At 34.0% G+C, this 14,678-nt stretch overlaps 1 protein-coding gene across 1 annotated transcript; it reads left to right on the plus strand.

Annotated features, from left to right (window-relative positions):
* Window positions 1-8,967: 8,967 nt before the first annotated feature.
* On the plus strand, window positions 8,968-10,976 carry LOC145069138 (valine N-monooxygenase 1-like). The gene is made up of 2 exons (XM_079016107.1): window positions 8,968-9,968; window positions 10,128-10,976. The coding sequence occupies exons 1-2, from the start codon at window positions 9,009-9,011 to the stop codon at window positions 10,758-10,760; spliced, it is 1,593 nt and encodes a 530-aa protein (XP_078872233.1). The 5' UTR covers window positions 8,968-9,008; the 3' UTR covers window positions 10,761-10,976.
* Window positions 10,977-14,678: the final 3,702 nt, after the last annotated feature.

Raw genomic sequence — 14,678 nt, forward strand, 5'->3', positions numbered from 1 at the left:
TCAATTTAACTAAAATATTTCTTAAAGATATTTTTATAATCGTTAAAAGCTTTCAAATAAGTAGCTTAAAATAAATTACAATGATAATAGTTAAAAATAACTCTATATAAATGATAATATTGTTACCTATAAAATCAAAAAACAATGTTTGCTGTTTTAAATAATTATACTGATAGAAATTAAAACATTAAGTAAATAAATTATTAATTAACAATAACAACTATAAATAACATTAAACCATATATTATATTTAATTTTATTTATGTGTAACTCGTGGATAAAAGTCTTTCAAACGATTGAGATTATGCAGTTATAATAGATGTATATATTATCATATAATTCAAAATAATCAATATATTATATAATTTAGTATATATGAATTATTATATCAAAATTAATAACAACGTTATTGCTATATTTAAAAAATCATATATTTTTAAAAACTTCAAGTATATAGGTGTTTCTACGTAAACCACGTGCATTCGCGTAGAATATGATATATAGGTTATCATATTATATTTAATTTTATTCATGTGTAACTCGCGGGTAGAAGTCATTCAAACGATTGAGATTATGTAGTTATAATATATATATATATATATATATATATATATATATATATATATATATATATATATATTCATATAATTCAAAATAATCTGTATATTATATCAATTTAGTATATAAATTATTATATCAAATTAAACAACAACGTTATTGTTATATTTAAAAATATATATTTATATTTGTATAGACTTCAACTATATAGGTGTTTCTGTGCAACGTGCGGGCATTCGCCTAATATATATATATATATATATATATATATATATATATATATATATATATATATATATATATATCTATATATATATATATATATATATATATATATATACACTTTAATTTTTTTTTTGGATAAAAGGGGAGACCCCTTGGCAAATTTTATTGAAAAGAAAAAATTACAAAAAGAGAGAGGGCAACCGCCCCAAAAAACTAACTACAAAAAACCTAACAAACAACTAAAACTAATCTAAACAATAATAATTTTTTTTTTTTTTTAAAAGGACAAAAAGACCTATCTAACAAAAACCAACCAATCCACTTCCATGTCCAACTCCAAAGTAAAGTATGAAACCAAACATAGCTTCCAAAGAAATAACCAATAAGCTCCATATCAAAAATCTTCCATCTTGTGAAATCTTCAAAATCTTCAATCTTCAAGTAGCCATTAAACCTCCACCAAACCAAATCCCAAAGAAAGGCCTCATACTCAAACAAATAATCCAAGGTTTGGATAATATCAATCTTACAAAACATCCGAGGAACATCCAAAACAAGAGAATCATTGGCCAAATCAATCAAACCATCATAAAAATTCAAACTTCTCCAAACCGGAATAAATCCAAGAATAGCAATCAACTTTGAACTTTGAACTTTACTCTTCATGTAATACTTTCCATCCATCTCCAAAAACCTATTGGTGAACTTCTTTCCAATCTTTACTTGAAAAACCCATATGCTCCAAAAAATAAGCCCAATATCCTTCACAAAATTCTTGAAACAATTCCTAAAATTGTCAATTAAATCTTCCATTAATTTTCCAATATCTTCATTTGCTAAAGCAAAAATCTTCAAATTCCATGAAAGTATGTTGCTAAAACCGGGATGACCAATCAAATTCCACCATTTCCAAAGAATCTTCAACTTTTCTCCAAATTCTTTCTTGCACAAACAATTCCAATTAATCTTCAAAAATTCTTCCAAAGGAATAAACCAAAAATTCCAAAATTGCCCTTGATGAGTAAACCATCCTCTAACAAAAAAGGAGCTCATAGAACCGAAAAAACTACAATCTTCAATGTCATAAAAATCCAATCCGCCAACACTCTTCTTAAGGATTACTCCAATGATGAGAAAACCGTCAATTCCTTTTTTAATGGGAATATTCCAAAAATACCCCTGAAGGTTAATTCCTAAATAATTAAGAATAGAACCTTCAAATTTCACATCAAAGGTAAAATTACCAATGATAACCGGGATAGACCGGTTAGCATTAAAAACTTGGTAAAACCAAGAAGAAAACTCAATCCAAAAGTGGTTGTTTTTATGAAAACAAGGGAAACAACCAACCCAAATGTGGTACAGTCTAAGGTTAACGTACCCAATCCAGTGTATTAACGGGTAAAAATCCCACCACTTGCTAATCGAACTAGCAGTGGCACCCACTAATGTGGAGATTCCTAGTTGCCTAGGAAGAAAATTCCAACTAACGGGGATCAAACCCATTTGCTTTAAAAAATTGACCACTTCAAAGGAAAAATTCCAATGAATTCTGGGATAAACCAGAAAGCAAATACCAAGATAATAATCCTTAAGGATCCAAAAGTGGTTGTTTTTATGAATACAAAGGAAACAACCAACCTGTTTGTGGTACAGTTTAAGGAAAACGTACCCAATCCGTGGTATTACCGGGTGATTATCCCACCACTTGCTAATCGAACTAGCAGTGGCACCCACCAAAGTGGAGACTCCAAGTTGCCAAGGAGGAAAACAACCAATAATGGGAATCAAACCCATTTGTATCAAAAAAATAACCACTTCAAAGGTAAGACTACCAATGAAATCCGGGATAAACCGGATAGCATTAACCATACAAGCATTCCAATACAATAAAAAGTGGTTGTTTTTATGTAAACAAAGGAAACAACCAACCTGAATGTGGTACAGTTTAAGGAAAACGTACCCAATCCCTGGTATTGACGGGTAATTATCCCACCACTTGCTAATCGAAATAGCAGTGGCACCCACCGTAGTGGAGACTCCAAGTTGCCAAGGAGGAAAACAACTTATAATGGGGATAAGACCCATTTGCAAGAAAAAAACCACTTCTAGAAGAAAAATCCTCCAGAAAATCGGGATCAAACCGATATGCAAAGCAATTTTTAAAGGAAAATTGCTAAACCCAAACCCGTCAATTCCTTTAATCATCAAAAAATTCATGATTGTTTTCTCCCACAGGAACACCCCACTTCCTCTTGACAATGTTGTCAAAACCCAAAAAATCACCTTTGAGGCCAATAAGCTTTAAACGGATTTCTTCAAAGATGTTCAAAGCAATTTTCATCTCCTCATTCTTTCCTTTCCTAAAAATTCTGCAATTTCTTTCTCTCCAAATGTAATAAACTGAAGCAGCAAAAGCAATCTTCATGATAAAAACTTGGACACTTTTCCCTTTAAACAAATCTTGAAATTCTTCAATTAACTCTTTCCAACCTTGAGAATTACTTGAAATTCCCACTTTATCTTTCACAACTTTCCAAACAAGAGAAGAGAAAGGACATTCAAAGAATAAATGATCATGCGAATCTTGTTGCTTATTACAAAAAACACACTTAAGATTCTTATTTTTTTCCCAAAATCTCATTCTATCCTGAGTCATCAGTTTTTAGTACATACATGTTGATTGTTTAAGAATATTCGTACTTAATTATTTGTTAATGACTAAGTTATCCAAAACTAAGAAGCAATTCAAAATTGGGAAAATGACTTATTAAGGTAATTATACATACATACATATATATATACATACATATATATATATATATATATATATATATATATATATATATATATGTATATACCTTAATTTCATGGAAGGAGTTATATGATTACATGTATCATGAGGTTTTCAAACTTGTCCAGATAGTTTTTAGTACATACATGTTGATTGTTTAAGAATATCCGTACTTATTTGTTAATGACTAAGTTATCCAAAACTATGAAGTAATTCAAAATTGGGAAAATGACTTATTAAGGTAATTAACTTTTCAATATGTTCACATCTGGGTAACTATCTTTTTTTGTACACATCTAGGTAAAAAACTTGTTGGAAATGTTCACATATGACCAATGTGACCTACTATAGCAGGTTAAATCTTACATGCGAACGCGTTCAACAAGTTCATTACCTAGGTGTGTATAAAAAAATAGTTACCCAAATATGAACAAAACCAAAAATAAAAGTGTGTGTTATTTGAGGAAGTTTACGGGAGGTGTGCCCGACATAATTCCCATTTCTGAATAAAGGTTGGATGAGAGCAAGAGGTTAATTGGAGAACCTGAGGCAATCGTTAACCGTAAGACTAAGAAGTTTTAACGTAAGATAGTCGATTTAGTGCTTGTGCATTGAAACGTTATAAATGGGCCAAATCCCACCTAGGAAATGAAGAGTGACATGGTGAGTCGCTACTCATAATTGTTTGTCGTTGTGTGATTCCGGAGACAGAATCATCCTAAGGGGGAGAGAATTGTAATGCCTGTGTTTCTAGTCTAGGCATTAATATTGACATTATAGTCTAGGTTAATCTTTGTGACTCATTTTGGAGAAATGAAAAGGAATTATATGAAAATTATGTGTTTTATGCTTAATTATTAGGGTTTAATTAATTAAGAATAAAAATAAGTGTCAAAATTAAAGTGTGAGATAAGTCCGATATCTTTACATAAAGTTGTAATGGTCAAAACAAGGATTTTGGGGATATAAAGAATACCAAAATCCGAATTATAACGAAGAAGTTATGACCTGTCGAAGTTTCGCGACAAAACCGACACGGTGCCGAATGTCGTAAAAAGTGAGTATTTGATAAACTACTTTTTAGCCTTATTGATCTAAACAAAAGTCGTAGTATTCGTTAAACCGAGAAGTTCAATAAAAAGAACGCCCAAATCTGACTTCGTATGAGGAAGTTATGGTTTTTCGAAGTTTCAGCTTAGCAGTAAAAGTGTTGTTTGTTAATACCCCATGTGAGTTATTATAACCATACTATGACCTGTCGGCCTTGTAATACGACGTTCTTCAGGCGTCTCCAGTTCAATGACACTTGTCACCACAGACCTGCCGGTCTAGCTGTTGCATGCAGCTCAGGTGTGGGTTTTTCAGGCCCAATATAGATCTATACACAACTATCACGTTCTCCCTATAAGAGACACTGGTTATAATGTACAAGACTTTTGACTTTGTTACTTTGGAGGTAACGCGAAGCGAATGTCTCAAAAATTTATTCATTAATAGATTTACGTGAACTAAACTGAAAACCCCTTTTTGTATAAACCCGGTACTTTGTATTTGTACCCCATTTATATGAACTGAAAACCCCTTTTTTTGTATAAACCTGTACTTTGTATTCGTACACCATTTATATGAACTGAAAACCTTTGGTGATGAGTTTGAAATGTAATTGAAACATAAACTATACCTATTATAGTTTATCATAACTGTTTGTAATGTATATGAAACATAAACTATACTTATTATAGTTTATCCAAAACGTTTGTAATGCAAATGAATCTCATTTTATGTGAGTCGAATGTATAGCAAAAACATAACTATGTTTATCATGCCTTATTTTGTATTATTTGTAATGACAACGGACTCTTAAAAATCAGTGAGTATTTTCTTTTATATAATTATACCACAATGGAAAACATAGATAAAATATGAAACCATCAAAGATTAACACTTTGTTCAACATGTTACAAAGTGTAATGAAAGTTGTAAGCTGTTAACTTGTTTTTAATATTTCTGTACTGTTTTGGAAAAATCACAGAAAAATCATACGTATTTGAAAGTTGAATCCGTAAACTTTGGGAGTTTAAAAATGTGTCTAGTTTATTTATAAATTTTATCATGATTTTTAGATGTCTCTAACTTGTGTGAAAATATCCATATTCACAGACTGGTCCGGATTCGTAGCTACAGTGATAAGCAGTTTTGTAAAAATCACCATAAATTGTAGAAAAATCCTATGAACATGTGCAAGTAGTCATTTTAAAGGTATAAACCTGGTCTATTTTCATCTGATACATTTTTGAAAACTAAAATGTTTAAGTTGGCCAAAACAGTCCGTGAATAGAGTCAAACTTTTCTAATGAAAGTAGTTGGATGAGTTTAGTTATGTTCTTGGTGTTTTAACTTGTATTCCCCCCCCCTTCCTTAAAACTTGAGAAAAACATGAAAATATAGGGTTATGAACTCACATTGAGTGATTTCAGTATATGGATGATAAAGAAAAGAAGTATTCAACTCAAAAACACTTAGAATGTTGCTAGAAGATTCGATGATCTAACACCAATATAATGGAATTTGTGTAAGAAAACTATGATTGGAGTAGAAGGAAGTGAAATAATTATATGGAGGATGAATATACTTACCAAAAGTGGAAGAAAAGCTTGGAAGAAGGCCCTTGAATATCGAATTTTAGTGAGAGAATTGAGAGAGAAAATGTGTTTGATCTTTGGTGGAAGAATGAGAAAATGAGAGAGTGTTAGGAGAGATGATAGATTTCAGCCATAGACAAAGAATGGGGTTGGGAAATGATGGGAAAAGGACAATGAATGACCAGGTATGGTGGGGATGTGGGTTGGTAATGGAGTGGGTGTGGGTGGTTGCTTGTGTCATAAACTAAAGTGAAGTCAACACTCCACCTCAAGTACTTCACCCACTCTTCTTGGATAAGATTTACACCCAAAAACGTGGGAAATACTGAAATATGGGGTTTTAAATGTTAAAATATAAATTTGGGTGAAAATCCCGTGTTAAAATAATTAAAAATGGGCCTAAAATGAAGTCGTAGTCGAAAACCGGGAAGAAAGGTGAAACCTGCGAGACCTCTCGGTGCTGGGCCGAAGGTTCGGTCCCTTCTGGTCATGGACCGAAGGCAACGTGAGCTGAAATAGCCCGAAGGCGAAAGGGGGTTTTGGTCCGAGAAGGTTGGTTCGGGTTCGGTTCCATGAGCTTCGGGTTTGGTCCTCCTCCTCAGTTCGGTCCTAGTGGTCTCGGCTTCGGTCCCTATAGGGGACCTTCGGTCCTAAGAGGCTTCGCTTCTAATAGGAGGGTTTTGGTTCCTTAAGGTTATTTTACCCGTTTTTACCCCGTTTTAAGCGGTTTTTGACCCGGTTAAGGGGCGGGATGACCCGAATGATTACATAAAGTTAAAGGAACTTTTGAGAGAGATTTGGGAGAGATTTCACATACTTGGAGAGATTTGGGAGAGATTTTAAATAGAGAGAGATATAGTGAAAGAGATTGGGAGAGGCTTCTTTTGTGACCTTTTTGAGTGCTTGGCTCCGCAACGCAAGGTCCTTAAGCCCCGTTAAGCCATGTTTAAGGATCTTACACACTCCCGATGAGTATGCAACATTGTTTTATCGGTTTGGTTCGTTACTTACCATAGTTTTAGGTCAATGAAATCTAGATATACGAACTTTTCAATTGATGATTTCTCATTAGTATAGCGAGTTGTATGGTAATTACCTAACGTAAGCCCTAGTACACAAGGGTTAGTTGAGTTGACCGGTTTGACTTGTTGACTATATTTGACTTTGATTTGACCAGAATTTGACAGCTGTCACACAGGTAGCGGTGTTAAGACTGTTGGAGACTTGAATAGGATACTGTGTAATTAAGAGGAAGACATGCAATAATGTTCAAGATCGTTCGGTTGTTGTAGTTTATGTATTGTATTGATTATGACATCCTTAGAGTTTTGTATATTGAAACAACATCTTACTCAAGATATTTTAAAAAAATAAAACAATATTCACAAAATATTTTATTATATTAGGTTTTTCCACAAATAAATATAATGTGGTATTTGGAAAGCGTAAAGAAAATCTTTTTTCGATTCAGGAAAATAGAGAATATCACATAAAATACTATAAAAATATGCATATGGGTGAATCGTATCAACTAAGGAAGACTAAGGGAAAGGAGATACCGCTGGGAACACCACCATATTTGTGTTGATAGCGAAGATTTTAAGTAACTTTCAAGGTGTACAACACAAAATTCCTTCGACCTATCGAAAGGCTACAAACCTACCCTCATGCCCCTAACACCAATTTATTTGATTTTTAATTTTAATGAAATATATAAATAATATTAAAATCTTCCAATTTTTTCACAAACAAATCAACATATTTCTCAATTTTAGACCATGGAATTACGAGTCTGCACCTAACACGCTTTTATACACGACACTGGAAATAATTTCACATAGAAGTATGGAATGTGATGTAGCATTGAATATATACAATTGGCTAAAGAGGAAATTTCCAACGGTATGACGAGGTCCATACAAGAGACGTGATCACAACCACCCATATGGTCGAACACAGGGTATCCCGGGGTGCCACATACAACCTCTCAAAATTTACAGTTAAGTGCAAAACATAGTGTAAATTCGTCAAAATCCATTACAAACCTGTCGGAAATCTGTAACGAATTTGTAAGAAATTCATCACAAAGTCCAAATAAGTGTAAGTTTAGTGTAACTCTTTTGATGAAACCCTTTAAGTGATGAATTTTGTGACCGAAAAGGCCGCTAAAAATTGATTTTTTGTCTATAAGTGCAACTTTTAAAAATTATGCAACCATGATATTTCTTTCTATGAGTACCGTGACCGAGCACCCGACACTTATGCTTGAAGCTATAGCCTTACAATATTAATAAATTTTGCATGTACTATTTGGTGTTGCATGTTCCAATAACAACAACGTTCTCAATGAATGGCTATTACTAAAAGTTTAATTTATATATTAATTGGGTTAAATATATCATACCACCCTTTTTAAAAAGAAATGAGAGTTTTGACCAATATTATAACCAACTCGATATTGACGTCCCTATTAATATTATAAATAACACAAGGTTTGGACAAACATCGTTACAAACATGCATGACCTTGGAACAAAAATTTTTAAGTCTTCAAAAAAGAATGTGTAATTTGTTTCACCATACGTTTGTAGGGTCATCAAATTTTATGTAAAAGATAAGACCCCACTTCAGTTTTTTTATTGTTTATTATGGTATTTTTATTATTCTTGAATCTTGATCAAAATTGGTGAACTATTTGGACTATAAATCACCTAAAACTTGCACCCGAGAGTAGATTATAACCATTGATCACCATACTGTGCATCCCATTTCTTATATAACTTCTTACCAATGCAACTTTCTTCGTGGTCATCAACCGCTATTCCGGTGGTCAGTATCTCAATTATATTAATCATCATCTTCATCTTCTTCCGCAAGTATCTTACCAGCAAAACTACAAGCAACCAACCTGGATTACCACCTGGGCCGACTCCTTTACCATTCATTGGTTGCACCCTTCAAATGCTTCTAAATCGGCCAACTTTCCGATGGATCCACAAACTCATGGACCAGTTTAATACCCCAATACTTTGCATCCAGCTAGGACCATCGACCCATGTCATTGCAGTCTCCTGTCCAAACCTAGCATGCGAGTTCCTGAGAAAACAAGATGCAGTGTTTTCTTCCAGGCCTGAAACCTTATCAACTTTTCTGGTAAGTGACGGGTATCAAACAACGATTCTGTCCCCTCCTGGGGACCAATGGAAGAAGATGAGAACAATCCTTATCCATGATGTCCTCGACCCACATATACTCAAATGGCTCCAACCCAAACGAGACGAGGAAGCCAATCACTTGCTTAGCTACATTCACAATCAAATCCAAAAAAATGATACCCCTACTGAGGGTGGGTTGGTAAATATTCGAAACACAAGCCATCTTTATTTTGGAAATTTGATACGGATGATGATTTTTGGGACAAGATTCTTTGCTGGTGGGATGGAAGATGGGGGTCCAGGTGAAGAAGAAACAGAACATGTCTCGTCTGTTTTCACCATCCTTAAGTATCTTTATGCATTTTCCGTCATCGATTTTTTCCCATGGTTGAGGGGGAAGATTGATTTTGAGGGCCATCAAAAGATTATCAGAACGGCCATTCAAAGAGTTCGTAAATACCAAGATGGTTTGATTGATGAACGGATTCAACTGTGGAAAGATGGAGTGCGAAAGGTAAAAGGGGACGTCCTTGATGTTCTTATTAACCATGAAAGCCCTAAGCTTACCGATCAAGAGATCAAAGCCCAGATTTTAGTAAGACTCGCATGCAATTCTTAGTGACTTTTCATAAAGATTTGTTTCCAAAATCGTAACAAATGTTGGAGAGGTTACTCTCTTCATAACAGTGGTTAATTAATCTCTTTGTCGGATTATTGACTTTTGGTGTTTTCTTGGTGGCTTGCCTAATTTTAGGAATTAATGCTAGCTGCGATTGATAATCCCTCCAATGCAGTAGAATGGGCGATGGCAGAGATGATCAATGAACCTTCTATCCTAAAAAGAGCCGTTGCAGAGCTGGATCATGAGGTAGGTCACAACCGTTTGGTCGAAGAGCAAGACCTTCCTCAACTTAATTACATAAAAGCATGCCTTAAGGAGGCCTTCAGGCTGCATCCTTTCGCACCATTCAATTTTCCCCATGTTTCGATGAGGAATACTACAGTTGCTGGTTACTTCATACCCAAGGGTAGTCATGTTTTGCTTAGTCGTCCTGGGCTTGGTAGGAATCCAAATGTATGGACAGATCCAATGCGCTTTGATCCAGATCGACATCTTGATGCAGAAAGAAAGCAAGTTGTTCTTTCAGATAATGAGCTGAGGTTGCTTTCGTTTAGCACCGGGAGACGTGGCTGTCCAGGAGTGTTGTTGGGTTCAACGATCACCACAATGATGTTGGCTATAATGGTTCAAGGGTTCACCTGGGAAGTGCCACAAAATGAGTCGGGTGTTAATCTTGTTGAAAATCATGATGACCTTGCCTTGGCTAAGCCACTTGTTGTAATTGCGAAACCACGGCTACCTAAGCATCTCTACCCAAAAAGCTGAACATAATATAAATTGGTTTCGGAATATATGTGTCTATAGATACAACTACCGATACACCTCAATAGGTTTACCCCATCATGATACTCGAACTTTCAAACGTAACGTTTGCATCATGCATGGAAGGAATGCTTGCTTATTGTGATCCACACTACAATACATTGAGAAGTTCTGTAATTATTTATTGTTCAGTATTTCAAATGATATTTTATTTAGTAATAGTAGTTTACATTTTCGATCAAACTTTTAAATTCATTCTTTTTATTTAGGACTTATTTATCATTGTAAACGTCAAGTTGTACTTGTTTTTTAACAGAAAAAAGTTAAATGGAACATAAATAAACTAAAAGTTTGGTATTAACATAATTGTAAACGTCATGTTGTACATGCATATTTTATAACAAGGAAACATAAATAAGCTAAAAGTTTGCTTTTCAAATAATTTTAAACGTCAAGTTGTACTTGTTTTTGAACTATAAAATTTAAGTTAAATGAAACATAAGTAAACTAAAAGTTTGGTTTTAAAATAATTGTAAACATCATGTCAGTTGGACTTATTTGATTGAATAACAATAGTTTAGGTTTTATACAAAGTTTTAATTTAGAATTTATAGGTAATCGTAAAGGTCACGTTGTACTTGGTTGCAACTCAAAAAATTTAAAACAACACGTTAAGGTTGTCAAGATCGTGATTCTAATTATGATCTTTTTTAGTTTGTAAGATCCGGATCCTAAGATCCTACCGAAAATGATACAATTATAATTTAAAACATGAAAAATATATCTTTTTCAATCACTTTAATCTTTTATGTTCTTTATAAGAAATATAGGTAAGAAGCAATATCGATTAGTTTAAGTTTCATAAAAATTGGTATTGAATGAGGTTATTCTTGATTGACATGGGTAAGGCCAAGTCGGTAAGTAAATGCTTAAAAAAATCAGATTACAATTTGTCAATTTTCATAGAATGATACCATTGGATCGTTTCCTGATCCTACGATCCCTTTTGAGATATATAAAGCAATCCTATTACGATACAATTATCATAGATAGAATCTTAAGATCTTAAGATCCTACCATCAAAATCAGGATCTTGACAATCTTGATAAACACACAAAAATTTTGGATTTTAAAATAATTTTAAACGTCATGTTGGACTTATTTTATCAAGTAATAGTAGTTTACATTTTAATCATATTTTTATATTCATTATCTTCATTTAGGACGGACTTATCATTGTATACGTCATGTTATTTTCTAATTCAAAAAAGTTAAATATAAATAAAATATAAAAATATTAATTTAAAGTCGTATTTACTTATTCATTAACCAAAATTATAGAAAAAGTATTATAAAAACGACATATAGTTACATATTTTTCAAAAACAGTTTTTTTACATTTTAGATTATTTTAGAGGCCAAAGGTTACTAATAAAATTATATCCTAGACATTTTTTGTTGGGTAGTGTGACCATTATAAAGAATTTTCAAATCTTTTGCTAACAATTTAAGTTAAAAATGTACTACCCATGATTGAAAATTATGGGTAAATGTGACTATCTACAATGGTATTTGTTTGATTTATATAATATTTTTGTGATTATTTTTGTATAAGAGGATAGATACATATATAGTCATTTGCAAAATTATTTATGTGTCTAGATAATTGATAGAATAATAGTAATGAATAGATTCTAATAAAAAAACGTCATAGAAGATAAGTTCAAATCAGTTGAACACAACAAAGTAAATAAGATCTTCAATTTCATTACAGAATAAAAACAAGTTTGATACATTGAAGAAAAAACGAATCCACAAAAGATATTCTTTCTATCTAACTCACTCTCCTATTTGTATACTAGGTGAGAAGATAGTCGTTTAGGCTCTAACATGTGAACCTAAGTAAATAAATTAGGACACCTAAGTCAACAGCCCGCCACTTAACTAACATGTGAACCTAAGTAATAATGAGAAATACAGACATGCGAGATTGAAACATTTAGTTCGCATACGAAACGAAAAGACTATAACACACAAGACTTGCAAAACATTTCGCATACAGACTTGGCACAATCTATTCATTCTGCGTGACCTAACAATCTCCCGCTTTGCATCGAGTCGCAAAAGTATTCTTCACTTCTTTTCATCAAAAACTTTTGGAATCATCCCAAACAATCATTTGAATAGTTAACCACCATTTCAACATATCTAAAACACACTTCATATCATCAGTGGTGTTTAATTTGTGCATCTCTGCCTTTGAAAGAATAGTTGAAATAGTTGTAAAATGGAACAAATGTTTATCTCGTAAGTGCATCATACTATTTCACAGAACACAGTTCTCATTTTCCTTGTAAACTACACCCTATGGATCATTTTGAATAAAAGCAACCTTAAGATTTTCCAATCCTTTAGGTTGTGGGAATGGCTTCGGAATATGCACCCTTGTAACCCTCGTTTCAGGTATCATTTATTTCTTGAAAATTTGAAGCTTTTGGATTGGGACTCAACGAGTTGGGAACTCGAACTTGTCGAGTAGGGATCATTATGGACGCAGTATGAAGGGTCTACTCGACGAGTTGGAAGGCCCCAACTCAAAGAGTAGACGCTGGAAAGGAAAACCCTAATTTTCAGGCTTTTGTGCCCTATATAAAAAACTTATGGCTCATTTTGGCCTCCCTCATCATCTTTACAGCCCAAATAAACCCTAATTCGAGCCTAGTACCTTCTTGAGTGTGTGTGAGAACCTTGAAGAGTGATTTTGGTGTTGTTGTGAAGGAATTTGGAACTTGAAGAGGTTGGAGCAAAAGGAGAGGTTGTAGATCTGACATCTAATCTGTGTTAGCAACCATTTGGAGGTAAAAAGTTTTTAGCTTGGCTTTCTATTTCTTAGATCTTCCCTTATGCAAGAATATGGTCATTTCTAGCGCAAAATGGAGTCACTCGCGGGTTTGAGCTTGTAATGAGGACAAACTTCAGATCTGGACTCCTTATGGTCTCTTTGGACGTAAAGTTACCATATTTATTAAGTTATGGCCCTTCCTCATGTCATAAACCCCTTATTAAGTTTCATATGAGTGTTTTAACCCCTTGGATGTCATGCATGAACGAAAAGTTAGCAACTTCACATGGTATCTTAACCCTAGGGGAATAGATTTGTAGTTTAGGGTTTTATATTCGACTAAAAAGGGCTGAATAGGTTAAGATTGGGGAAATTCGACGAGTTACCCTAGAAACTCGATGAGTCGGATCAAATTACCCCTCCTTCTGGATATTGGGTACACTCCACGAGTTGATGAGATAACTCGGCGAGTTGGCGAGGGTTTGTCCCAGTTTTCCTGAAACCTGAAGGAACCCAACGAGTTGGGGTCAGCATGGACTGCTGACTTGACTGTTAACCTTGATGTTGACTATGGTTGACCAAGTTTGACGTTAAGTGTATTTATGGTATTTCATGATTTTACCAAAGCTAGTCACTTAGTGGTTGTAGGCAGTTGAATTGGAGCTATGAGTTGGGATTTGATCTTATTAGTTCAACACTTCTTGAGAGGTAAGTCTCCTTACCATACCAATGGTTCGAAGGCACCAAGGTCGACCCATTGTTGTTATGTGATGTGGTAGTTGATTATTTGCATTGTGGTATGCTAGCCGTATTTGTGGTACTTGCATGAAAGACCTCGGGGTGTTCCCGAGGCATTTGGGTGTAAGACCTTGGAGGGTTTCCAAGGCATCCTAAGTAAAGACCTCGGGGGTTTCCAAGGCATCCTAAGTAAAGACCTTGGGGGTTTCGCAAGGCATTTGGGTGTAAGACCTTGGAGGGTTTCCAAGGCATCCTAGGTAATGACCTTGGGGGTTCCCAAGGCACTAAGGTGTAAGACCTTATAAGGTTTCCATTGCATGGGGTATGCTCTAGGGAACTCA

The sequence above is a fragment of the Lactuca serriola genome, chromosome 8 (genome assembly GCF_051521515.1).
Source record: "Lactuca serriola cultivar US96UC23 chromosome 8, Lser_US96UC23_V15, whole genome shotgun sequence".
NCBI lineage: Eukaryota > Viridiplantae > Streptophyta > Magnoliopsida > Asterales > Asteraceae > Lactuca > Lactuca serriola.